At 35.1% G+C, this 27,833-nt stretch overlaps 2 protein-coding genes across 3 annotated transcripts in view; one reads left to right on the top strand and one right to left on the bottom strand.

Annotated features, from left to right (window-relative positions):
- Positions 1-2,318: 2,318 nt before the first annotated feature.
- The window catches only part of LOC127849707 (E3 ubiquitin-protein ligase SHPRH-like), a 65,207-nt gene continuing 39,692 nt past the window's right edge, over positions 2,319-27,833 (bottom strand). The window contains exons 21-31 of the mRNA XM_052382453.1: positions 14,727-14,795; positions 11,976-12,097; positions 11,253-11,323; positions 9,399-9,542; positions 8,945-9,046; positions 8,510-8,581; positions 6,652-6,840; positions 6,210-6,302; positions 5,145-5,231; positions 4,667-4,845; positions 2,319-4,301 (exon numbers count right to left, since the gene is read on the bottom strand). Coding sequence (XP_052238413.1) covers positions 3,665-4,301; positions 4,667-4,845; positions 5,145-5,231; positions 6,210-6,302; positions 6,652-6,840; positions 8,510-8,581; positions 8,945-9,046; positions 9,399-9,542; positions 11,253-11,323; positions 11,976-12,097; positions 14,727-14,795 — 1,765 coding nt within the window. The 3' untranslated portion in view covers positions 2,319-3,664. The remainder of the gene's footprint in view (positions 4,302-4,666; positions 4,846-5,144; positions 5,232-6,209; positions 6,303-6,651; positions 6,841-8,509; positions 8,582-8,944; positions 9,047-9,398; positions 9,543-11,252; positions 11,324-11,975; positions 12,098-14,726; positions 14,796-27,833) is intronic.
- LOC127850503 (uncharacterized) lies at positions 6,730-24,240 on the top strand. Of its 2 annotated transcripts, XM_052383591.1 has the most exons (3): positions 6,730-6,865; positions 20,640-20,952; positions 23,469-24,235. In XM_052383591.1, exons 2-3 carry the CDS (start codon positions 20,902-20,904, stop codon positions 24,099-24,101), a joined length of 684 nt encoding a protein of 227 aa, XP_052239551.1. In that variant the 5' UTR covers positions 6,730-6,865; positions 20,640-20,901; the 3' UTR covers positions 24,102-24,235. The 2 variants fall into 2 exon arrangements, with proteins under 2 accessions (XP_052239551.1, XP_052239552.1); XM_052383592.1 differs by lacking the exons at positions 6,730-6,865; positions 20,640-20,952 and adding an exon at positions 20,994-21,132 and having other exon boundaries at positions 23,469-24,240.

Here is a 27,833-nt window from a genome sequence, read left to right as displayed (position 1 = left end):
AATTTTACTTTGATACCTTCCGACGTTTTACAACTTTGATATGAAGCAATTTTGTGACTTGTGACCGTTGTGATTTGAGACCGTTATGCTTTGAGACCGTTTTAGTATTGAGACTGATCATAATGACTTAAGACCGTTTTGAGTTGTGTCTTTTATGAATTTAGGCCGTTTTTTGAGACCGTAGTGATTTGTGACTGGTTGAGAAACTTGCTTTGACAATTAAACTTAATGACAAGAGACTGTTAAGTTACATGAACATTGTGACACGTGACCGTTATTATTAGAAGCTGTTAAGACTTTACACCGTTTTGTTTTGAGACTTTATTGAAATGTGACTGGGTTTATAAGACTCTAGCACGTTTAACTTTTTAACTTGTAATCGTACTGACTTATGTTTAGATGTGAAACAATTTTGACATCTGACTGTCTGGTTTTAAAGCCATATCGACTAAAAACCATTCTAACTTGTGTTTTTATTTGAGATTGACCGACCGTTGTGAGTTTAATCATTTTGACTAATGACTGTAGTGTCTTGAGACTATCTTGTTTTGGGCCATTTTGAGTTGAGACAGTATAAACTTCAAACCATTTCAATTTGTAAACGTTTGGATTTGAGAGCCTTTCGACTTAACCCATTTGACTTGTGGCAATTTTGTTTTGTGAGTTAATTTTCTTTCTGGTGACTGTTTTGTTTCAAAGCAGTTTTCACTTTTGATTTCAAATTGCTTTTGCATTTTAGATGTGCAGTTTTGCCATAGTACTAGTTGGCCAGCTTTGAAAACCTAAAGTTGATGATATACTTAAAACAAGATGTGTTTGTGGAACACTATGTCATCCTAACATCTTTGACCTTGAAGGATGACCTTGACCTTTCACAACTCAAAATGTGCAGGAACAAACAAACCAACAGACAGGGCAAAAACAAGATGTCACCCCCTATAGTGGTGGGGGACATAAAAATCTGGCATTATGCGGTTGAAAAACATTGCATTAATCTGGATGTTCCAATAAAGGACAATAAGAGCAAGTGAGTGGTAAGCGATTTGAGGTGTCAAGACTTGTTTGATGTTTATATCGCAAATTACACATGCATTAACAAGAGAAACACAATGCCCCCTACTGCGCCGCTTTGATTTTTTTTACCTTGAACTTGAAATATGACCTTGACCTTTCACCACTCAAAATGTGCAGCTCCATGATATACACATGCATGCCAAATGTCAAGTTGCTATCTTCAATATTGCAGAAGTTATGAACAAGGTTAAAGTTTTGAGACAGAATAACAGAGTTACAGAAGGACAGAAATAAAGGCCAAAAACAATATACCCCCGATCATTCCATCTTGGGGCATAATCAAAGTACTGACAGTACTGGTGTGACGATGCTTTTGAAGAGGATGGATATAAAACATCAATTTGAGTCTATTTATATCACCACAATTGTGTATGTTGATACGAACATTTGGGTACGATAAAAAATTTGGGTACGAAAATTTTGGGTACGAAAAAAAATTTGGTACGAAAAAAATTTGCGTACGAAACATTTTTGGAACGAAAAAAAGTTTAGGGGTACGGGGAAGTAGTACCCGTGGGTAACTTGACCCATTGAGCGAAACTGGGAGGCGGGTCACATTCTTGTTCATTAAGTATGGATATGTTAACTAATAGCGAAATGACCTTATACATGTATATGCTGAAATCTAACAATCGAACGAAATATCAAACGTGGTATGTACACTTAGGTGGTTGTGTAATTTTTGTTAGAATATCGTATTCAATATGTAAATTTTAAATGATTGTGTCCGCACTTGAGTTTGTTGCCTTGTTTGAGTCTATACGCGCCTAGGATGCACCCAGTCTGTGTATTTGTGTTTTTCCAAGGTTATGAGTTACCTCCGCGCTGAGGCTGCATAATGTTGGGACCCGGAGTGTGTCCAGCACTCCTACCTTATAAGATTAGATTGACGACAGTTGGGACGAATTTTGAATGATAGCTGCAATTTCCAGCTATTTGTTTTGTACTGAATACTTTTTATTTTTTTATATGGTCAAATGCTGCGAGGGGGATGAGATTATCCGGAAAAAAACACCTGTCCGGAATGGTGACCACAAAACAGGCAAAATATAACATTGCGCCGGGAGCGGGAATCGAACCGGTGTCGTAAAGGTGAAAAAGCAAACGTACTTACCACTGCGCTAGCGGGACGGAAATTACGCACAACAATGTTGTTATATCTATATATATCATAGCAGTGCAGCGTTTACAATTTGCAGGTTCGACATTGTTCGCATTCTTTAGTTTTGTGATCACGTAAAAAGTTAATATTACATGTTTTATTCGCAATTTATTTACTAAATCGAGAACAAATATCAAACAAAATAGAGAAAAAATATAGTTGTTTCATTGGTCCATAAAAATAAAATGGATGTAAAATTACTAATTTTAAATTAACGTTCTGATACACTTATTGAATCTGTTTCCCCAGGATATGCTGTTCTATTAATATTTACCTTTATCAACACGAACGACAACTCTGCTAGGAGAATGTTATCAATGAAAATCAACGAGCAATCTCCTACGCAGTGGCGAATGCCAAGGGAAGTAACTGAAAAAACGAGTTATCTCAATCGGACTGGCTCGGTCTTTTACATAGGTTCCCATTGTGAAGATTTTTTTTACTGGTTATCAAACCTTAGACGACGCTGTTCCAGCATCGTCAATAAAAAGGATAATATGCCATAAAGTCAGTAAGTGTCAATTTGTCTGAGCTCAGTGGAATCTTAATATTTAGGCTGTGGCACATTAGACAACATTTACAAGTGTAATGGTTTTCTACATGTTTCTATGTAAAATACATTCTTTTAAATTGTTTAAAAGAGAAACAATAAATTTTCACTACATTATTGTTAAACGAAACTAACCCAAAAATAGTTGTTCTCAAATGTAAAAATATACATATATACAGCCAAAATTTTACTAAAGAATAGCAAAAATACAGGTACAAGATGCTTATGCAGATATGTTTACTGATAAGTTTAAATTATTAAAATAATTAAAATATACTTTCTGAAAACAATGATTTAAATAAGTAACAAGATATCATTAAACTTACATTTGCATGTTTTCAAAAATGCATAAGTACATATTGTAATAAGTATTTGTACCACTATAAAGATTACTTATTGGCTCAAGAATATATAACTAGGCATTTTAATTATTCCTTTTCTAATACCAAAATTCAAAAAGTGGTACCATACAACAGCCAACCTCCTTGGTAACAGTTACAAAAATAAAATGAAAGAGATATATGTAAAAACAATGCATACAAAATAAGTAAGAAAACTAAAGACCCGTTATGTACCTTAAAACAATTATATATTCATTATCACAGAGAACCTCTCGACCTTCACACTGAAAACAGTGTCAGCATGTCTTTCTTGCAAGCAGTTCACAATATAACCACAGGTAGTCTTATCTCTGCCAGCCTTCTAGATGATTAGGCTCTTTTATATTACCGTATCCTGAATTATGTGCTCAACAGCATCTACTTGCTGATCACTTAGTACTACAACTCATTCAAAGTTAAGTCTCCAAAAGCCTCAATATTCTAATCATTATAAGACAATGGTGTTTCCATTCTTTGAAAGTGAAAATATGGTTTTTCTTAACGTTGATCGATTGGTATATCTTCACTTTGATTGGTGTTTTCATCATGCTCTCTAATAATGTCTGTAACTGGATTGAGATCATTTACATCGTTGTTATGATTACCTGAACAACTTTTAACATTGCTTACATTCTTACTGCAAGTACCATTATTTCCAACATCCTGACCATTGTCTCCAACATCCTGACCATTGTCTCCAACACCCTGACCGTTGTTTCTTACACACTGACCAAGGCCGCTAACACCTTGACTGCTACCAGGGGACTCTCTTGCACCATGAACGACACTTTCTCCTCCCAGACCGCTGTTTTCATCTTGGTTAACGTTATAATCCACATCATCACGTTCTAAATGTTCATAACCTATGCCACTAGAACCCGCCATTACATGGCTGTCAAGCACGTTAACTCCAGTCCGATCAGAGTCATTCGATTCTACTACTTCAGGCGTGTGCGCACCTTCTCTGTCGACCGTTTCCATCTGCTGCGAGAAAAGAGCAGAAATGTCGCCAATTGTCAGTGAATACTCATCCGCCCCCTTTGTGACGTTAGGCGAGACGTTGATCGACTGCAGGAGAGTGTGCATCTTCTGTTCTATTGTGTTCTTTACTAAAAATCTATGAACATACGTAGGTCTGAAACACAGATGTTATCAAAATGAAACAGTGTTCAAGGATAATGGTTTACTAAAACAAACTACTTAGGTTTATGAAATGTTCTCTCAGAAGCATAAGTGATTTCATTTAATATATTTACACGCAATAAAAACCACTGAGAACAAAATGTTGCATTGCATTACTATTCTGTGGTTAGATGTTTACATGGAAAATCACAATACAAATTTTGGGGGAAAAAAATCTATTATCTTTGTGATTAAAAGTGTAGCTAAATTTCGGACACAATTATTTTCTCTGTGGTTGTAAACTCTGGGTTTAAAATAATATTTCAGACTTTTTAGTGTTTCTGTTGACACAATTCTTTAAACCAAATGGTCCCTTACTTGGTCTGCCCTATTCGGTGTACACGCCCTATGGCCTGCAGTTCCTGGGCAGGGTTCAGCACGGGTTCCACAAGCAGCACATGTGTGGCCTCGATCAGGTTGAGCCCGTTGGCGCCCGAGTGAATGGGCAGGAGCAGGATGGTCTCCCTTGGGTCCTCTTTAAATGCTGAGAGGTTGTGCTGGGAAGGAATCAAGCGTTTTTTTGGGGCTTTGTCCTTTTTTATTGTTTTTGTTTAAATAAATATAAACAGTGTATATATTTTTTATAATTTTTTTGTTTAAATAATTATTTTACATGGATATAATTTTTGCAATATTTTTTTAAATAATTGTTATAAAGGATATATTATCAAAGTTGATTTTCATGAAACTTAAAGATCCATAAGTCATAAAAAAAGCTGACCTGAAGGTTCATGATAACATTTTGTTAGTATGATACTGTTTATCCAATTTTTGGATAAACATGCATTATTCCTACCTGGAACTTTCCAGAGGCATACAGGGGCTTGAAGCTGAGATCGTTCTCCGTGAGGGCCTTCCCTATGATGCTCAAAACATCCACCCACTGTAATATTCACGCAAGTCATGTTTCAATATTGAACTTTACACAAGTAAATACAGGCACACAGAGTTAAAGCAATTACTTGAGAGATAAAAATTGTGTTTGTTGCAAAAAAAGCAAGTTTATAGAAATGCTTCATTTAAAGTTTACCCTCTTGTTTAATAGTTGGTTGGTCTGAAAAATTACAGGCTTAAATAAAAACTGAAAAGGGTGGAGGCGATCTTATTAAACATCATGAATGAGTTTTGAGGTATGAAACAATGTTTTAAGAAGTATAATCACTAAGCATTTAGAACAATTAACTCAATGATAGGTACATTTGAGTAATTCTATTCATTTCCTTATGTTAGTTCATGCATTCTTTAATACAAACATTTTGATCACAGACAATTCACTTTAACTTTAATGTGTTGTAATATCTTTGATAAAACATGGCTTATTTTCTGACAAAAACCAGTACCCGGTCCATTACTACAATTGTAGTTAACTAAACCTTGCCACATTTATTAAAAATACAAATCCAGGCAATGCAACATTGCATTTGGGGATTAAGAATACCGCCAATTTGGTGCTTTATATTACACTACATGTATAAACACATAGAAACACTATGCATTCGAGCATAGCCTAATGGCTATTCACACACAAACTATTTCCACTATACACAAAGACAGAGTACCTCACAAAAACGTAAAGACATAATTTTTCAATGTGTTGAAAAGTAGAATAACTTTCTAAAGATATAATTATTTAAATTGCACATGTACAACTTCATATCATATGGGAAAGTGAATGATGAACAATAAAAAGTGTGGAAGTACATCAAAGGACAAGTTTGCGTCTCTGGACCAACATGCTGACGGACAGACTTGGACAATGTATACTATACTCCCCTTTGTTTTCTGCCAGAGAGGTGGGGAAGGGGTACATGTATAATAAGTACAACTTAGTAAAAGGGGATGCTATGACAAAGACTCTTACTGTTGAGAATACGAGAGACTTGGCAGTGGGGTCCAGTTTTCGTATCCTCAGTAGACATCGTACCACCGCCTCAACCTTCGTCGAATGGCTGCCCTGAGATTGGAAAAGTATTTTTCTCACTTTGAAAAACTATTGTCATTTTTAATATCAAGGCACCCTGTTGTAGTTCTTTTACAGTATCAAGCCATAATAGGTAATGACAATATGACAAATTAAGTCAAATTTGTTTTCATCATGTTCATGTTTTCATTAAGCATTACCGTTACATAGTGTTGACATAATGTCAAAAAAGTTGTTTCAGTGATTATGGTAACAAAGTGGGAAAAAGAAGTTGTTACTACTTAACTTCACCATTTTTACTATTTAATTTACACTTGAAATAAATTTTTCTCATTTAACCACAATTGCAATAGGCAGTTAATGCCCTTGATCTTTCTCCTACCCTGACTTTGATATCCTCTTCGTCCCCATATCCCCTTGAGGTGACAACATAGGAGATCTCTGATTGGTGACTGGACTGTCGACAGATGGCGCACTTCACCGTGAAGTTCTGACGCCCGAAGCCTGCGCGCTCCTGCAGTATTCTCATGCAGTCCATGCAGAAACAGTGTCCACACTGCATCACACTCCACTGTGGAAGTAGTGGCAGAAAACCAGTATGTATGAAGCCTTTTTCTAAAACTGGGCTTAATGCATGTGCATAAAATGTCTTGCAGGTGAATCATGGACGATGGACAACTCTTCGCTTTAATGGTATTTTTCATTGAACGAAAGTCTCTTCTTAGCATAAATCTCATTTAAGTGGAAAGATTCATCCCTGATAAGCCTGACCAGACACTTTACAAACACGCGTTCAGCCCTATTTTCCTTAAAAGAGGCAAATGTGTGCGTAAACGTAACAAAAACAAGTAAATGTTGTCTAAATAATTAATGTTTTATCCTTAATAAAGCTGAAAACATAGGACTTCCTATGGAGAAATATGATCTGATATTTACCTGTAATTACATGCACTAACTTAACTAAGATTTTCCAAAGGAACTGTGTGAATACCAAACTTAGTACTCTGTTATACAGCCCTACAATAATAACCCAGCCCTACAGTACTCAACTAGCCCTAAAGTGATAACCTTTCCTTACAATTATAACCCAGCCCTACAAAAATAACACAGCTCTACAATAATAACCAAGCCCTACAAAAAAACCTAGCCCTTCAATAATAACATAGGCCAACAATCATAACCCAGTCCTCGATAATAACCTAGCCCTACAATAATAATACATCCCTACAATAATAACCCATCCCTTTAATAATAACCCAGCCTTACAATAATAACCTAGCCTTACACAAACCCAGCATTTCAATAATAACCCAGCTACCAGAAAAACCTAGCACTTCAATAACAGCCTAGCTCTTAAATAACAACAGATGTGTTTGTCAGAAACACAATGCCCCCTAGTGCGCTTGACCTTTCACCACTCACAATGTGCAGCTCCATGAGATACACATGCATGCCAAATATCAAGTTGCTATCTTCAATTTTGCAAAAGTTATGACCAAGGTTAAAGTTTTGGGACAGAATGACAGACACATACAATGACAGACACATACAATGACAATCAGACAGACCAAAAACAAGCCCTACAATGACCCAGTCAGACCATAATAACATATACCTAAACAAGACTAGACAATTGTCAATCAATATGGTCCCCTACTGGTGAAACTCCACCATTGTCAGATGATTTTTTTATTGCAACCAGAATTTTTGACGAAGGAAGAAAATGAAATGACGTGCATAATCTCCATATTGCCATATAACTGACAGACAGACTCACGGACACAGAGCGCAAACCATAAGTTTCCTTTGGTTTCACCGGTAGGGGACAATTAATAACCAAGCCCTAGAACTGTATAAGCCAACCCAGGAATAGTAATGCAGTACGACAATAGTTTACAAGTCCTACATTAGTTAACAAGTCCTACATTAGTTAACAAGTCCTACATTAGTTAACAAGTGTTAACAAGTCCTACAATAGTTAACAAGTCCTACATTAGTTAACAAGTCCTACATTAGTTAACAAATGTTAACAAGTCTTACAAAAAAGTCCTACATTAGTTAACAAGTCCTTGATAGTTAACAAGTCCTACATTATGTTAACAAGTCCTTAAAGAAGTCCTACATTAGTTAACAAGTCCTACATTAGTTAACAAGTCCTACATTAGTTAACAAGTTCTCTACACAAGTCCTACAATAGTTTACAAGTCCTACATTAGTTAACAAGTGTTAACAAGTCCTACATTTTTCCCTAGTTCCTGCTGACAGATGGGGCAGGCTTCTGGGTTGTGGCCATCCTCTGTGTTCACCTGATTCTGAAACGAGTCCATTGTCAGGTTTTATAAGCTGCTTAGGCTGCATACACAACGGGAACATATGCAAGATTCCTGTAATTTCAGAAATGTTTTATAAGTTGCCCTTGTTAGGTTAAAACAATACATATCGAGTTGTGCGCATTGCTATTCTACAGAAATCCTATTATTTTATTAGGAAGGATTTAAATGGAAATGAAATGACCTATGCTTCGGTGCTATAGTACACAAGTTTTTACAGGTTTTTAGATCTTTAATTTTTATTCAATTGAAATTACATAAGTTTCATAGCCTTCAATGGGTATATAGTTCAAACACATTTATTATCTTTATCTCTTCATAAAAAAGATTTTTTTTTACACATACCTTTGCTAGGTTACTTAGGTACAATAGTTGGCCCAGTTTTCTCCTTAGCTCACCATTGGCCACAATTCTGTCAGAAGACAGTTTCAAACTGTGCTGTGACAGCTGAAACAACAAAGTCATACAATCTCACAAATTATATTTTAGTGACCTTATTTCGTGTTGTAGGAGAAAAATTCTAATAACATTAATTTTATTTGTATGTCAATTATATTTTTCAGACATGTTGACAACAGAGCTAGTAAAAAGCAGTCATTTTTGTTTAGCAACAAACCAATCATATCTAAAAATATAGTTGTTGCCAATATGGCTGTCAATGTGTCACACATTTATATAATTTTCGTTATTTATTTTGCAATTTATTTTAAAATGTACCTTTTCCATCAACAATGACAACTTATAATTTAAAATTTACCTCAAATGTCAGTACACATAGCATATAGGAGTCCTGACCTACCTCACTGTGGTCAAGGACATTCATTTGAGGTGTGTCCGGTACTGGCTCGTCCGGAAGTCTTAGCCGTAGCCGTGTGGTTGACATGTCCAGCTCATCAAACGTGGCAACGTGCTCCTTGATACCTGCCCAGTGGGCTCGCAGTTTCTAGAACAGTTTGTTTTCACCAATCATCACACCAACATTTATTTATACAGACCTTCAGATTAAATGTGTATTTGTGTCAATAACTTGAGAAACTTTGCTAATCAGGGACCACACCTTCCGTCTTTATACTTTGTTTTTACGTTTAAAGGAAGTCTCTTCTTAGCAAAAATCCAGTGAAGGGGGAAAGTGTTGTCCAATATTAGCCTGTGCGTACTGCACAGGCTGATCTGGAACAACACTTTTTGCAACTGCAGTGCTCTTTGAAAACTGCCCAGTGGGCTGGCAGTTTATAAAAAATTGTTTTATACCCAATCATCACACCAATATTGACATAATTAAAAAGAGCTCCAGATAAAATGTGTATTTGTGTAAATGCCCTTAAGAAATCATGCCAATAACCTTTATTGATTGGAAGTAAGGCATATTAAAACAGTTTATAAATCAGTTATTGGTGATAAGGAAATGTTGATACAAATATGATAAGCATGGACATTTTAAGGGAAAAAAACTATATGATAATGATAAACACAATACATGTATATACCTACCTATATGTTACCCATGGAAGCCTTGTCAGTATTAATTGATTTGCCCTACTGAATAAGTCTTACTCCAAATTAGGCCAAATTCAAGGTAAAAGAAGATAAGGTGAAATGAGAGGCATTGATTTTTTAATAAAGACTTTATGAATCAATCCAAAAGTAGCTCAATGTCAAAATGAGATGATGGTGATGTTGGTGTTTTGATAGTGTTCAGTTGATACCAGGGGGGGGGGGGGGGCATAAAAAGCTGTATACAATATTCATATTAAGAAATTAAAAAAACACCTTTACTATAATATTGTTACAACTGTTTCTATATCAACAAATCATCATGGACATTCTGTCATGGAAATACGCATACACATGGCAATATTTTGAATAATGTTTTCTTTCACACGAGGCCATAGCTTTCCATAGGTATAGATAGCTCTTACAACATGGTCTGACATATATTGCCATAATAACAACAATGTTATGCGAACATATGTTATACTCTTCTTTGAATGAACATTGTTATCTTTCAATTCCAAACTTATTATATAACTGTATAAATTTCCTGTGAAACATTCTTCCCAACATCAGAACAATTTAAACTATGTTCAGAGAGGAACAAGAGATGTGTTTTTCAGAAACACAATGCCCCCTATTGCGCCGCTTTGAAGCCATAAATTTGACCTTTGACCTTGAAGGATGACCTTGACCTTTCACCACTCAAAATGTGCAGCTCCATGAGATACACATGCATGCCAAATATCAAGTTGCTATCTTCAAAATTGCAAAAGTTATGAAGAAGGTTAAAGTTTTCGTTAAAGTTGCTGAATTTGTTATTTTGACCTTTGACCTTGAAGGGTGACTTTGACCTTTCACCACTCTAAATGTGCAACTCCATGAGATACACATGCATGCCAAATATCAAGTTGCTATCTTGAATATTGCAAAAGTTATGACCAAGGTTAGAGTTTTGGTTAAAGTTTTGGGACACACACACACATACAATGACAGGCAGGCCAAAAATAATATACCCCCGATCTTTCGATCAGGGGACATAAAAAAGTATGTTTTAATGTAAAGAATCAACATTTTTAGCAAAAGCGTGTTCAATTTGCACAAAGTATATAAACAGAAAAGAATTGTGAACACACAAAAATGGACAATAGTTTCTACCTACCTTGTATTCCTTCTTCTGTGCTTCAATTAGTTTCAAATGGGACGTGCCATATTCAATCAGGTCCTCAGCAACTGTGGAACATTACAACATCAATATCAGGCTATTGTGGCTCTTTGGTTATTCTTAATTTCCAACATATCTACTATGCATATTTATAATTTACCTGCAATGTAAGTTTAAACATCATCCAGGCATGTCCTTACTTTTAAAGGTCTTTCCACAAAGTGCTTCAAGTATCATTGTTTACCATGTGTATTATACTTGTTAGCATTCCCTTACATTTATAGGCCTTTGCTTATCTTTATAGGTCTAAATTTACAATAAATTAAGTCTTCAATTTATTTACAGGTTGCTACTTACTTTTATTGGTAAATACTTGCATAGGTATGTCTCTACCTACATTTATAGGTCTTCACTAATATGCATAATTCTCTCTATAATTCTCTACTTACGTTTACATGCATAAGTCTCTACTTAAATGTACTAGCCCCGAATTACTTTTATATTCATCTACTTACATGTGTACATCTCTACTTACGATTATAACCATACATGTAAAAGTCTCTACTTACCTTTATAGGGCTCTACCCTGCACAAAAAGGTCTTTTCTTAGTCTCTACTTACTTTTATATTCTCTACTAACTTTTAATGGTCTCTACTTACTCGTTTTGGTCTCTACTTACTTGTTTTGGTCTCTACTTACTTTTATAGGTCATAACTTACTTTTGTAGGTCTTTGCAAAGCCCAGTAGACTTTTGAGAGCCTTCTCCAGGTCACTGTCCGCCCAGGTACCTTCCCTGCTGGCTTTGTAGCCCCCTACTTCTGGACCCAGCCGGATCACCTCCCTAGAATAGAAATAAATGAGCCACACTCTTAGGAAACAGGGCTTAATGCATGTGCATTAAGTGTCTGCCCAGATTAAACATGGAGGACACTTTCTACTTTTATTGTATATTTTTGTGTAAAAAAAGTCTCTTCTTTACAAAAATCCTGTTTAGGCTGAAAGTGTTGCTCCTGATAAGGGGATGCGTACTGCATGGGCTACTCTGGGACGACACTTTACGCACATGTATTAAACCTCTGTTTCCATGATGCGTACTGCATGGGCTACTCTGGGACAACACTTTACGCACATGTATTAAACCTCTGTTTCCATGATGCGTACTGCATGGGCTACTCTGGGACGACACTTTACGCACATGTATTAAACCTCTGTTTCCATGATGCGTACTGCATGGGCTACTCTGGGACGACACTTTACGCACATGTATTAAACCTCTGTTTCCATTATGCGTACTGCATGGGCTACTCTGGGACGACACTTTACGCACATGTATTAAACCTCTGTTTCCATGATGCGTACTGCATGGGCTACTCTGGGACGACACTTTACGCACATGTATTAAACCTCTGTTTCCATGATGCGTACTGCACGGGCTACTCTGGGACGACACTTTACGCACATGTATTAAACCTCTGTTTCCAAGAGGGACGACACTTTACGCACATGTATTAAACCTCTGTTTCCATGATGCGTACTGCACGGGCTACTCTGGGACGACACTTTACGCACATGTATTAAACCTCTGTTTCCATGATGCGTACTGCACGGGCTACTCTGGGACGACACTTTACGCACATGTATTAAACCTCTGTTTCCATGATGCGTACTGCACGGGCTACTCTGGGACGACACTTTACGCACATGTATTAAACCTCTGTTTCCATGATGCGTACTGCACGGGCTACTCTGGGACGACACTTTACGCACATGTATTAAACCTCTGTTTCCATGATGCGTACTGCATGGGCTACTCTGGGACGACACTTTACGCACATGTATTAAACCTCTGTTTCCATGATGCGTACTGCATGGGCTACTCTGGGACGACACTTTACGCACATGTATTAAACCTCTGTTTCCATGATGCGTACTGCACGGGCTACTCTGGGACGACACTTTACGCACATGTATTAAACCTCTGTTTCCAAGAGGGACGACACTTTACGCACATGTATTAAACCTCTGTTTCCATGATGCGTACTGCACGGGCTACTCTGGGACGACACTTTACGCACATGTATTAAACCTCTGTTTCCATGATGCGTACTGCACGGGCTACTCTGGGACGACACTTTACGCACATGTATTAAACCTCTGTTTCCATGATGCGTACTGCACGGGCTACTCTGGGACGACACTTTACGCACATGTATTAAACCTCTGTTTCCATGATGCGTACTGCACGGGCTACTCTGGGACGACACTTTACGCACATGTATTAAACCTCTGTTTCCATGATGCGTACTGCACGGGCTACTCTGGGACGACACTTTACGCACATGTATTAAACCTCTGTTTCCATGATGCGTACTGCACGGGCTACTCTGGGACGACACTTTACGCACATGTATTAAACCTCTGTTTCCATGATGCGTACTGCATGGGCTACTCTGGGACGACACTTTACGCACATGTATTAAACCTCTGTTTCCAAGAGGGACGACACTTTACGCACATGTATTAAACCTCTGTTTGCAAGAGCAAGGCTCGAATGCTTTAGCCCTTTGAATGCTGGGAAATTTGTCTTTTGCTAAAAAGTCGTCTGCTGAATTTCTAAAATTAGCATTTTCTTCGATTTTTTTCAAAGAATACTATCAGAATAGCAAACAGTTTGGATCCTGATGAGACGCCACGTTTTGTGGCGTCTCATCTGGATCCAAACTGTTTGCAAAGGCCTTTAAAATTCGGTTCCAGCAGTTAAAGAGTTAAAAATATGATCTCACTTTGTATGTACCATGGATAAAAATGTATTCCCAGTATGCATGACAAATGTATATTTAAATAAAATAACCTGCTAGTATATACTTACATGTAGTACATGTATTTGTTCCTATTTAAATTTATCATGTAAAAGTAAATATCCATAGATGTTAAAAGCAAACTTACAGTACCAAATAAAAGCCAATTACTGACTTCAAGAATCAAACTCTAAGTACCAATAAAAGCCAATTTTTTACTTCAAGAATCAAACTTTAAGTAACAATAAAAGCTAATTATTGACTTCAAGAATCAAACTTTAAGTACCAATAAAAGCCAATTATTGACTTCAAGAATCAAACTTTAAGTACCAATAAAAGCCAAGTATTGACTTCAAGAATCCAACTTTAAGTACCAATAAAAGCCAAGTATTGACTTCAAGGATCATACTTAAAGTGCCAATAAAAGCCAATTATTGACTTCAAGAATCAAACTCCAATAAAAGCCAATTTGTGACTTCAAGAATCAAACTTTAAGTACCAATAAAAGCCAATAATTGACTTCAAGGATCAAACTTAAAGTGCCAATAAAAGCCAATTATTGACTTTAAAGATCTGTTTCCATAGTTTTCCATGATAATACAACAGTCGTTTATCCTGTTATACATCCTAACATTAAATTTTGAAAAATATCCCAAATAGAATTCAACTTACTTCTCAACAAAGGCAAATAGTCTGGATTCATAGCTTTCAAAAAGTTCCCTGGTTTTACAGAATGGGCAGCTGAAAAACAACAACAATGAAATATTCAGTAGATAAGAATCAATGAATAAATTCAAGTAGTGGTAAACAAAACTCTTCATTATTTTGAAGTATTTCTTTCCGTGCTAAAGTTTTCTTTTTTTAAATTAAATCAGAAATTTAATGTTTGATTCAAACTCAGGGCAATAATACTTTTTACACATTTAAATTGGATGACATTAAATATTTTGCATCTACAGTATTTTTTAGGTTGATGTGAGCAAATTAGACATTATCTCATATCATTAATAAAAACATATTTGAACAAGGGCTTTTTCATTGACAAAACATTAGTCCCCTACTGTATTAATGTTGTAGAAGTAAGAACAGGATCTCAATAACTTGTATTAACCTAGCTTTTGAGTTAGGACAGGATTCAAACTTAAGTTATCCCCCCCCACCAAAGGCGGAGGGATATTGTTTTGACGTTGTCCGTCTGTCCTTCCGTCCGTCCGTCCTTCCGTCCAACCGTCCTTCCGTCCGGCACTTGGAAGTGCTTTAGCAGATTTCATTGAAACTTGGTACGAGTATATACATGGATAAGAGGATGATGCACGCCAAATGGCATTGTACACCATTTGTTAATAATAGAGTTATGGCCCTTTGTATCTTGAAAAAATGCTTTTTTCTGTGACAAAGCTCTAGTTTGGCGGGGGATATCAATTCAACGAATTTGCTTGTTTTCAATTGTTTATGTAACCTTAGCAACCAGAAATTATAAATTAGTCACCAGCCCTAATGAAGAACAAGAGGGCCATGATGGCCCTGAATCGCTTACCGGACTAACCTTGCTACATCAACTTAAATTCTATCAGACCCATATACAATCCCAACAAAGATTTCATTAATTAATACATTCTGACAAAATGCCATTAAGACATGATGAAAACTGTGACCTCTTTCATCTACACAAGGTTTTACTAGAATTGGCCTGGTGACCTAATTTTTGACCCCAGATGACCCATATACGATCCAAAATCAGATATTATCAAGATAAACATTCTGACCATACTTCATTAAGATCAGATGAAGACTATGACCTCTATTGTTTACACAAGGTTTTTCGATGATTTTACCTAGTGACCTAGTTTTTTACCACAGATGACCCAAATACAATCCCGACCCAGATTTCATCAAGATTAACATTCTGGCCAAATTTAATTAAGTTTGGATGAAAACTGTGACCTCTACTGTATACAAAAGTTGTTTTTTTACTTTGACCTAGTTTTTGACCCTAGATGACCCAAATTATATCCCAACACAGATTTCAACAAGACAAACATTCTGACAATATTTAATTTAGATCTGATGAAAACTTTGACCTCTATTGTCTACACAAGGGTTTTTCTATGATTTGACCTAGTAACCTAGTTTCTGACCCCAGATGATCCAAATACAATCCCAATCCAGATTTTATCAAGATAAACATTCTGACCAAATTTCATAAAGATTGGATGAAAACTGTGACCTCTATTGTCTACACCAGGTTTTTCTTTTATTTGACCTAGTGACCTAGTTTTTAAACCCCAGATGACCCATATACAATCCCAACCCAGATTTCATCAAGATAAACATTCTGACCAAATTTCATAAAGATTGGATGAAAACTGTGACCTCTACTGTCTACACAAACACATTATTGACGTTTTTTCTATTATTTGACCTAGTGACCTAGTTTTTGACCTCAGATGACCCAAATACTATTCCAACCCAGATTTCATCAAGATAAACATTCTGACCAAATTTCATAAAGATTTGATGAAAATTGCGACCTCTATTGGCTAAACAAGGTTTTTCTAATATTTTACCTAGAGACCTAATTTTTGACCTTGTGACCTAGTTTTTGACCCCAGATGACCCAAATATAATCCCAACCCAGATTTCATCAAGATAAACATTCTGACCACATTTCATAAAGATTGGATGAAAACTGTGACCTCTTCTGTCTACACAAACAAATTGTTGACGGACGCACACACGCACACACAACGGACGCCGGACATCACACAGTCACATAAGCTCACCATGTCACTTCGTGACAGGTGAACTAAAAACATATTCATAAAATTTTAATCCAAACTAGTGAATTCCAGCTTGTCAAACAAAATGGAATAAAGATTGTTTTTTTACTGGAAAAACTTATGTGAACTAAAGAAACATATATAAGATGATTCCAGTGCAGAAAAGTCCACAGAATCTTAGGAACAAAATCTCATTTGTTTAAAATGAACATTGTTGCTAATTATCTATGTATATTTTATAAAAATGATGTAGCAAATATTATGTACTTGTTCTGGTACTGTCCATATTCCAAAATAATCCGAAAATGTTAATTACTAGTAATCGATGAGACTATTCATATAAGAAGACCAAACTTCACTACCGGTATTCAGATTATGTGTCAGGATCGGATACGTTGGGAATCAGGACACCCAAACATGAACGATTTCAACATTGTGTGTCTAGATATTAAACTATATAGTTTTCAATGTCAGAAGAAAAACAGAATCCTTTCAACTCTTGGACTTATAAACAGTATGAAACACAATTTTAAAATATATAAACAAGTGGCCCATGAGGGCCTGAATCGCTCTACTGCTATAAACACTGTGAAAGTTTGGAAAGAATAAGATGGAAACTGTGTAATTAATCGCACAAACAAGGAGAATTTTCTCAAATTCAAGGGAAAAGTATTGTGTACTTATTTCTCTGATACTGCTCATATTCAATAGGGTTCAAGTCCGTATTGATATAAAGATACTGTGCAAATTTGGAAATAATTGGATGAAAACTGTGGATCTAATTGCGTAAACAAGCGGGATTTCAAAATTTTCTCATATTCAAGAAGTCATTCTGGACTTATTGCTTCGTTATTGCTCTTTAAAAAAAAAGGGTTTGAGTCCTCATTGATACAAAGACACTGTGCAAGTTTCCCAAGAATTTGATGAAAATTAAGGACTTTATAACATTAAAAAACTGAATTTTCATTTTTTTCTCAAATTCAAGGGAAGATAATTCTGGACTTATAACTCCAATATTGCTCATTTTCAATAGTTTGACTCATCATTCAGATAAAGACACTGAACAAGTTTGAAAAAATCGGATGAAAACTGTGGACTTTATCGCGTAAACAAGAACAAGAGGGCCAAAATGGCCCTATTTCGCTCACCTGAGAGGAGTCGGTTCATTAAATCTTTACCAAACATCAAACTTGACCAAGATATTGTCCAGACAAACATCCTGGTCAAATTTCATCATTATTGAACCAAAACTCTGGCATATGGAGTGTTTTTGTTTTTGTAAGATTTGACCTGGTGACCTCCCTACCAAACATCAAACTTTGCTTACAAAAATAAATATTATGACCAGGATTCATAAAATCTGAAACAAAATTGTGACCTCTAGAGTGTTTTCAAGGATTTTGTATAATATAATGAAAATTTGGACAATCTAAGGGCAATAATTATGACATTAATTATGTGATATATATAAACCAATCTTTGTACCAAGTTTCATGATGATTGTGCAAAAATTGTGACTTCTAGAGTGTTTACAAGGTTTCTCTATAGCCAAATAAGGAAAACTGCCCCCCTCCCCCCGGCAGCCATGTTACTCTGACCGGAACAATTTTCGAACTCAACTCTTATATCAAGAAAACAAATGTTCTGACCAAATTTCATGAAAATTGGGCCAAAAATGTGACTTCTAGAGTGTTCACATGTTTTCACTATATACATATAGAAAAAAATGCCCTGCCCACTGGCTCCCATGTTTTTTCACCGATCTGGACCATTTTCAAACTCGTCATAGATATCAATAAAACCAATGTTTTGACCAACTTTCATGATGATTGGGCAAAAATTGTGACTTCTAGAGTGTTTACAAGGTTTCTCTATAGCCAAATAAGGAAAACTGCCCCCCCCCCCCCGGCAGCCATGTTTTTTAACGGACCGGAACCATTTTCGAACTCAACTCTCATATCATAGACAAATGTTCTGACCAAATTTCATGAAAATTGGGCCAAAAATGTGACTTCTAGAGCGTTCACATGTTTTCACTATATAGATATAGAGAAAAATGCCCCGCATATATATATTATGTGAATTGTTTACGTTACAATTTAGAAACAAATATTACATTGTTCAACATAATTAGTTTCATTTTAACATTCATATTGATTATTACTCATCAAATTCTGGGAAAAAAACGTATACATAGATAAATTAATTGATTGTAACAATGAACTATTTGTCTCATTATTTTATTAAGAACTATCATTATCAAAGTTAGAAGAACATATCCTATGTTATGAAGCAGTAAAATATTTGTTACCTTCCTCCATTACATAATTTTTATAATTATTACCTAATTTCATAATAATTTTCATCCATTTCGTTACACTTGTGTATTATGTATAATTGTATAATGCTTTTGGCCAAAAGGCAATTGTATGCTTAAGAGCTAATAAATGTTGTTGTTGTTGTTGTATTTCAAATACTGTTGATAATACATCATACAAATAGATAAATCTTGATTTATATTTGAACTGTAAATAAATCAATACATTATGTGATGTATTGATTAAAACATCAATATTACAAAAGCCCAAGCTTCTTTGATCTAACTCTATTCTATGATAAGCCTAATACCTCTAATCTTTCAAAAAGGGATTACAAAACTGTCAAAACAAACACATGCCAAACATGTGGCCCACAAAGACCCCTAATTGACACCTGACAGCAAACTTGCCACCCCATGGTTACCAAGCACTTTTTAAATAAACGGCCCCCTTCTCAATATAGGCCTTGGTAAATTGACAGCTTTCAATGCTGGATTTAGTCACAATGGCTTCTGTAAATCTGGAATAATATTTGAGTAGATTATCTGGAAAGTTATAAAAGTTTCTGTGTTCTAACTCGAGAAAATCTTGACACATTTGGTCAGTGCAGATAAAAAGAGTAAGGAACTGCTTGCAACGTGGATTTATAATAAGTATTAAGGTGTTTTAAATTTGATTACAATTATGTTATTTATCATTTTCTTATTGAAAGGGTAATTAATCATGTTTTTATGACAAAGGTATTTTATTATTTACATGTTACATGTTCTTGTTAAACATTTTATTTATTATTTTCTTATAACATGTGTAAATTAATATTTTCTAATTACACATGTAATTTATTATTTTCTTAGTACACATGTTATTTACTATTTTTTAGCACACATGCTATTTATTATTTACTTATTACAATAAATATGTATAATTTTATAATTAAAATTATTTTTTAAAATTAAATAATAATTTATAATTTTCTTATAAAAAGTGTAATAATTACATGTGAAGTATTTGTTTAAGAACAAGATCAAGATTACCGGAATAAACCCCCTTTCCTTAAAACGCCATAGCGGAACAAACCCCCTTCAAGTTTTAAGACAGGCGGAATAAACCCCCTTCCGAAGTGGTATCCAAAACCCATTAGTAAAGTGTTATGCACATCTAGCAGCATATGCTATGTTTTAAACTTTATGAGTGTGTATCGCAACCGTTGTTTATTTTTTGGTGTTTTCACTTCATATATACTACTTGTAAATGCAGCATCAACATATCAAAACAATATCCAGGAAAGAGAAAATAATGCATTGGAATATAAACTGTACTTTCATTCTGACAATTGACGAAATGACTTGATGTACGACGTGAATCTTAATTTACTTTAAGTGCAGATTCATTTATACGACACACAGATACAATTTTGTTATACGGGTAATTTCGGGGCATTACGGGACAGTATTATATAATTGACATGTTAATTCTTTTCTTTTCAGCTTCAACTCAATTCAACAGTGAAAAGAACACTGCCATCATAACATCATAACTAAAAAAAGGATTGAATAGTCTTGTTAATTATCATTAAAAGTGATAATTACATAACTTTGTTTTCAATTATCAAAAGACCTTACCATAAATGAGTGACAAATATATTGATGAGTAAACAATCGAATATTGAAAATAATTTTAGAGATAAACATCTAGATAGTTGAACACCGACTGTACAGGCATGTTGATAACACAATAAAAGTGCTAAATATGTTTGACAGGTTGATTGTGAAACAGTGCCATTGTGCAACATTACATCAGGTAAAATCTGCATTTATCTAAAGATGTGAGAATATTGTCAATTTTATTTGGATAAGATCTTTTTATCCTGAAGACCTAAGTATTTAAGCCCAAGAAATACCACAAGAAATATCAAATCCTACTAAATCATTAACATACTTGCAAGCAATATTTTTTATCAGGATTTCTTTTCTAAACAAAGTGAGTAACAGTATTTTTCTCAATTTAAAAAGAAACATGATTTATATATAAGTATTGTATTTTCGTTTTTCATTTTAGAAAACATGATTTTAAGAAAATGGACATATTCTAATATAAAACAATTTAATTAAATTAAATTTGATTAATTCCTTACAGTCTGGATATGATAAAATATAAAATAAAAAGTAAAATCATTATGTACATGTAACAGTATTGAATGTTTATGTCATTTTAGGCATGATTGTTAGGAATATTATAAACATTCGATAATAATTTTTTATTTATTTTCCTATAACAGTCTAGATATAATCAAGTATAATAATTAAATATAAAATGACCAATGATTTATGTATCAGTATTGTTTTTTTGTGTTGTTTTTAATTTATAATTATAAAAAATAAAACATTCAAATAATTATTTAGTTTTACCCTATTTATTTTAGCTCGATTGCATCGAAAGCCTAAGACATATATAAACGCTCTCGAGTCCGTTTCCTGGGCCTAGAACCAGTACTTGGTGTCTTAGGGGGAGATCTAAAGAATGCTCCCACAGTGGGGATCGAACCCATGACCTACCGGTCGCCAGGCGAACACCATATCCATTATTTCATAATAGTATTTTCTTAAATCAGTCGATAAAGAATGAAATATAATAAATATTATTTGTACAATGTGTAATAATTTAATCACTGTAATAAAAACAAAAACAACATTATTTTAACAGTTAAGTGTGTAAGAAATAGAGGATATTTGTTCATGTCAGTGTAAGATCGTTTGTTATTTTACAATGATCACGAGTGAAATAACAAATGATCTAACACCGACATGAACACATTTTCTGTTTCTTTCATGCCTCTTTTTCAAGAAAATTTTCAACAGCTGTTCCCTTTCGCTGAAAAGTTACCCTTTCTACCCGTGACGTGCCTCAATACATTTCAAAACACAAAACTAGAGCTTTGTCACAGACGTGACTAATACCCCCACATGCCGCATTGACACATAATATTTTGCATGTCGTCTTCACAAAAAACAGCGGACACCATGCTCAATTTTTAAAACGCAATAAGTGACCCCTTGACCTAGTTTTGACCCAGAAAGGCCCATGTTCAAACTTGACCTAGACATCATCTAGATACAACTTCTGACCAAGTTTGTTGAAGATTGGATGAAAACTACTTGAATTATAGAGCGGACAACACTGTGATGTTTAAAACGCACTAAGTGACCCCGTGACCTTGTTTTTGACCCGGCATGACCATATTCAAACTTGACATAGACATTATCAAGATACAACTTCTGACCAATTTTGGTGAAGATTGGATAAAAACTACTTGAATTAAAAAGCGGACAACATGGTGAGGTTTAAAACACAATGAGTGACCCTGTGACCTAGTTTTTGACCAGGCATGGCCAATGTTCGAACTTGACCTACACATCATCTAGTTACAACTTCTGACCAAGTGTGGTGAAGATCGGATTTAAACTACTTGAAATAAAGAGCGTACACTAGCTCAATGTGTTAAACGTACTAAGTGACCCTGTTACCTAGTTTTTGATCTGGCATGGCCCATGTTCGAACTTGGCCTTCAGATCATCTAGATAAAACTTCTTACCAAGTTTGGTAAAGATCGGATGAAAACTACTTGAATAAGAGAGAGGACACCATGCTGATTGTTAAAAAACGCACTACGTGACCCCCTGACCTAGTTTTTGACCCAACAAGGCCCATGTTCGAACTTGGCCTAGACATCATGTAGATACAACTTCTGACCAAGTTTGGTGAAGATCAGATGAAAATTACTTGAATTAGAGAGCGGACACTTAATACGGACCGACAGACAGACCGACCGACAGACAGACAAGTGCACTCCTATATACCCCCCTAAACTTCGTTTGTGGGGGTATAATGACATCATTAGTGTGACGAAATGACGTCATTATACCAGCGCAATTCTCCAGTTGAACTCTTTAACAATGTAAATAAACGGTGAAAAAGCATAAAATAAAAAGAAAATATGTTGGATTCGGTGGAATGCCGATTTAAATTCACTTGTTATCATAAAAAATATATATATAATTATTTATGATAATCTAAAAATAGAAATAGGAGTTCCGAAAATTTGTTCTTTTCACCAGTGAAAAGAACAATTTGTTTATTTTTACTGCTGTTATTTCACTGCAGAAATGTCATATTTTATCAATAGGTATAAAAGAATATAAAATATTCAAACAAATAATGATGTTTTTTTTTTCATTACAGTGAAAAAATAATAAAATATATTACATAAATGTAATATTTATGACTAAATTAAATTAATATTGTTTTTATTATTACAGTCATATACAGTTAGGGTTTCTCTGAACATGATGTATGAGAGACAAACAAAAGAGGACCTGGGTTCCACATCCATGGATAACAATCCACAGGAGGCGTTTAACACTGGTCCATCAACACAACCTTCGTTGGAATCACCAAAAATGAAAGCCCTGAACAACAGCTTTTCGACCAAGCTTGCATCAGATTCCACTAACATGGACTATGATAATCTGCAGAAAGACATCTTTGGACAGAAAAACAAATTGGATGAGGATTATGATAACTTGATGAGTGTAGTGGAAAAGGGAGAACTCGATGCCATGAAACCAGTGTCCAGTTTCAAGCTTTTAGTGACTTATGTGTTTGATTTTGATCTGGAGATGACTGAAAGTGAAACTAAGAATGACTTGTGTGACGTCAGTGTGTCTGGTCTGTTGGGCTTCAGTAAGGTGAAGGAGGAGGAAGCTGTGGAAACTGTGTCTGATGATAAGGACATGAATGATGATGATAAGGGACACTTGTGTTACAGTGACAGGGATGTTAGTGAGCCGTCGAAGAAGAAGTACCCCCTGTTAAAGAGGATCTTCCTCAGAGTGTTCCCCTTAAGAAAATATGTCTTGAAACATAAGAACAAAGATCATGCTGTGGAATAAATATGCACCTGGTTCCGGAAAAACTTAATGCATTTGTGTAAAGTGTACTCAGTCGGCTCAGGCCAAACAGGGAAACACTTTTTGTTTTTATGGTATTTATTTTTTAAGGAAGATTCTTCTTAACCCTTACAATGCGGGAACCGAATTTTGAAGGTCTTTGCAAACAGTTTGGATCCAGATGAGACGCCACAGAACGTGGCGTCTCATCAGGATCCAAACTGTTTGCTATTCTGATAATATTCTTTGAAAAAAATCGAAGAAAATGCTAATTTGAGAAATTCTGCAGACGACATTTTAGCAGACAACAAATTTCCCAGCATGCAAAGGGTTAAATCCACTTAAGGCGTAAAGTGCAAAGCTGATTAGCCTTCATACAACACAGGCTAAGTTGGGATGAAACTTCATAAAGGCCTATTTTCCCATCTGTAGCTCAAATTTTTAAAATAAGTTTTTAAGAGCTAGAACATAAAAAAAGGAAATATTAAACATGAATTTTGTTGAATTAGAATGGTTTCTCTACCTCAAACATTAAACAAGTGACTTGAATAAGAATTAAGTTCATGATGTGGAATATAAATATACGTTCATGATGTGGAATATATATATATGGTTAACTCAATTTTTTTTTTATACATAACAACGTTATAAAGAACATTAAGTATTTACTGTGCAAATTGTATAAACATAATGGGTTCCCTCACTGTTGATAAAACTTTTTTATATAGTGATGTTTAAATAAATAAGGAATGTTAAAGCATGGACATTGCTAGAGTGATAAGTTATGTACACAAAATCATCCGAATATGTAAAAAAAACTTACGCAGCTTGAAAATTATACTTATTTTTTTTGGAATGGCTAGATATATACATGTACCATACTCAATTGTTAGCAATCAGAAAAACATTTTGACTAAATTGTATTTTTTATGATACTTTTAACAGAAGATCAAGATTAAACCATGCATTGCCATTGTTTTTCTTACAGCATGGGACAATCTTTAATGTGCTATGAACAAGCGGGAAATAATTTGCTTGTTGCTCTTGTGTGAATAATGCCTCTGGTATACATTGGTGTTACATGTACATGTATGATTCAAGTGTTGTTATTAAAAGCAAAAGTAACTGTATCACCTTTCACCTTTTCTTAACAACACCATTCTAGTTTTTCCAATAATTGATTTTGTTTTCTGGTAAGATATAAAATAGAGCATTGAAAGATAATTCAAGCTGTGAGAAAATGGGGCTTAACCCTTTATCACTTAGATACATACTTTATCACTTAGATACATACTTTACCACTTAGATACATACTTTACCACTTAGATACATACTTTACCACTTAGATACATACTTTACCACTTAGATACATACTTTACCACTTAGATACGCATTTTGACGCATTTGTAGTCACTTAGAAAGTTACATTGAATTAAAGACCTTTCTTAAGCCACAATAAATTGAAGTTTTGTTCTACTGATTTTTGCTTCCCAAAACTGGAGCCAGCAAGCGAAATAAACATAAATTCATTTTTATTCTATTTTTTGTTAACTCACAGGCGAGCGAAAAGGGAAAAATAAAAAATGCAAAAAATATTGTCAATGTAAATTGATATACTTTGCCAAATAAATGCATTATATCTGCAAAATACCAGTTCAATATTATTTAGTAGTTATAATTGAGTTTAAGGCCTTTTCCAATGATTTAGGGGTATTCCACTACGACCCGATTCCCAATGTTTTGTCCCGATTTCCAATATTTTGAGGTCAGGGACATTCGTATCTCAATTGGCAAAGGTTCTTACTCATTCATAGCTAGTCGTTGGCCGGTCATAAGTGATTTCTGCAACTCATGAGCTCCCGAAAAATCGTGCCCAGATTTTAAACGTCTTTAAAATTTGACCAGGACCTCCCAGACTGAATTGAATCGCAGTTGACTAGTAACAGCGTTGTAGTGTGTTCTTGGGCATCGGAATGGAATCATAGGTAATTGGTGACTCAATCAGGACATCGGTAATCACGTGATCTGTCTACGAATTAGCTACGAATTTGTCAAGACTCTCACAAGTCCACCCCAAGTGAGTTGCGAGCCCGCTAAGATTCTCGCTAATTAGATCAAGACTCTCACGAGTTCACCCTGAGTGAGTTGCGAGCTCGCTAAGATTCTCGCGAATAAGATCAATGTCAATAGATATTGGCGCCTAATTCATGGGTGCTTTTGGTGAGGTCCTAGCTTAGTCATGACCGATCTTCATCATTTGTAGTACAGTGGCAGTAGATTCTTACACATCGTATTGAAGTCGCAACCTTATTCGCAAGACTTCAACCAAACCCCACAATTCGACGTAACTCAATCGTACCAGTGTCTAAACTGAATCGTAGACTGTCACGAGTCTTCCCGATTCAATAAATGTGATAAATCGTAGCGAATCATGGGCTTGTTTTCGTAGTGGAATAGGGCCATTACTCACACCAGGTTGTGATTTCTTTAATTTAACATTGTACACTATAGTTTTCATTTTCAAAGTTATATAAAAAGCTCAGTTTCTGTCAATGATGGTTTCATAACATGAATCAATAAATTATACAATAAATATCAAGAATAAGCAGTGATTTTTCTTTTGGTCATACTTTACAGCCTGTGCCTTTTTGATTAGGGATAATGTGCGATAAACCACGAAATAAGGAAAATTGAATAATTATTATTATTAAAGATGACAGTATATCAATTGTTAATAGGTGCAATCCGTGCATGTTTATCTGCTTTCAAAAATTTGTATTATAAAGTGATAGGGCATTAAACTACTGTATAATGAACTCAATAAACCAATTGAGTTTATTAAACAAAAGGGCCAAGATGGCCCTAGTTCGCTCACCTGAGAGGAGTCGTATCATTCAATCTTCACCAAACGTCAAACTTGACTAGATATCGTCAAGACAAACATCCTGGTCCAGTTTCATCATTATTGAACCAAACCTCTGGCATATGGAGTGAATTTGTTTGACCCTCCTTACCAAACATCAAACGTTGCTTACAAAAATAAATATTATGACCAAGATTCATAAAATCTGAAACAAAATTCTGACCTCTAGAGTGCTTACAAGGATTTTGTATAATATAATGAAAGTTTGGACAATCTAAAGGCAATAATTATGGCATTAATTATGTGATATATATAAAACCAATCTTTTCACCAAGTTTCATGATGATTGGTCAAAAATTGTGACTTCTAGAGTGTTTACAAGGTTTCTCTATAGCCAAATAAGGAAAACTGCCCCCCCCCCTGGCAGCCATGTTATTCAACTGACCGGAACCATTTTCGAACTCAACTCTTGTATCAAGGAAACAAATGTTTTGACCAAATTTCATGAAAATTGGGCCAAAAATGTGACTTCTAGAGTGTTCACATGTTTTCACTATATACATATAGAGAAAAATGCCCCGCCATGTTTTTTCACCAATCTGGACCATTTTCGAACTCATCCGAGATATCAATAAAACCAATGTTTTGACCAACTTTCATGATGATTGGGCAAAAATTGTTACTTCTAGAGTGTTTACAAGGTTTCTCTATAGCCAAATAAGGAAAACTGCCCCCCCCCCCCCCGGCAGCCATGTTATTCAACTGACTGGAACCATTTTCGAACTCAACTCTCATATTAAGAAAACAAATGTTCTGACCAAATTTTATGACAATTGGGCCAAAAATGTGACTTCTAGAGTGTACACAAGCTT

This window comes from Dreissena polymorpha, chromosome 11, assembly GCF_020536995.1.
Source record: "Dreissena polymorpha isolate Duluth1 chromosome 11, UMN_Dpol_1.0, whole genome shotgun sequence".
NCBI lineage: Eukaryota > Metazoa > Mollusca > Bivalvia > Myida > Dreissenidae > Dreissena > Dreissena polymorpha.
This window is presented reverse-complemented; position numbering and strand designations above follow the sequence as displayed.

What these genes read in the sequence shown, in the direction of transcription:
- LOC127850503 (XM_052383591.1), top strand. Translation starts at nt 20,902, where the DNA reads ATGTTTGACAGGTTGATTGTGAAACAGTGCCATTGTGCAACATTACAT. An exon ending in ATTGTGCAACATTACATCAG is followed by an intron (nt 20,953 to 23,468) that starts GTAAAATCTGCA and finishes TTATTATTACAG; the next exon opens with TCATATACAGTTAGGGTTTC.